We start from the raw sequence: 577 nt of genomic DNA, 5'->3' as shown, positions 1-577 counted from the left end.
TACTCAGTAGTAACGCTGTAGTATTCAGTAGTAACGCTGTAGTATTCAGTAGTAACGCTGTAGTATTCAGTAGTAACTCTGTAGAGTACTCAGTAGTAACTCTGTAGTATTCAGTAGTAACTCTGTAGAGTACTCAGTAGTAACTCTGTAGTATTCAATAGTAACGCTGTAGTATTCAGTAGTAACGCTGTAGAGTACTCAGTAGTAACTCTGTAGTATTCAGTAGTAACGCTGTAGTATTCAGTAGTAACTCTGTAGTATTCAGTAGTAACGCTGTAGTATTCAGTAGTAACTCTGTAGAGTACTCAGTAGTAACGCTGTAGTATTCAATAGTAACTCTGTAGTATTCAGTAGTTACTCTACTGTCACCAGGTGACTGAACTGTCCAGTCACTGTGGTAGTACTCTGTAGTACTGTGCAGCATCATGTAGTACTCTGTGGTGCCAGTTGTACTTTCTGTTTCAGATCATCAGTGAAATCTCCAAGAAGGTTGCTCAGATCCAGAATGGTAAGTTTGGGCCTGACTGCCTGGTTCTGATCCGGCTCTCTCTTTCGTTGACCTTTGACCTTTGACCTT

At 40.6% G+C, this 577-nt stretch overlaps 1 protein-coding gene across 1 annotated transcript in view; it reads left to right on the top strand.

Annotated features, from left to right (window-relative positions):
* The window catches only part of isy1 (ISY1 splicing factor homolog), a 17,812-nt gene that overhangs the window by 4,785 nt on the left and 12,450 nt on the right, over nt 1-577 (top strand). Inside the window, exon 5 of the mRNA XM_015018354.1 lies at nt 466-508. Coding sequence (XP_014873840.1) covers nt 466-508 — 43 coding nt within the window. The remainder of the gene's footprint in view (nt 1-465; nt 509-577) is intronic.

The sequence above is a fragment of the Poecilia latipinna genome, unplaced genomic scaffold (assembly GCF_001443285.1).
Source record: "Poecilia latipinna isolate Pla-1442-1.1 unplaced genomic scaffold, P_latipinna-1.0 Scaffold2266, whole genome shotgun sequence".
Lineage (NCBI taxonomy): Eukaryota > Metazoa > Chordata > Actinopteri > Cyprinodontiformes > Poeciliidae > Poecilia > Poecilia latipinna.
Note: the sequence above shows the minus strand (reverse complement) of the source record. Positions and strands in the feature narration are given on the sequence as shown.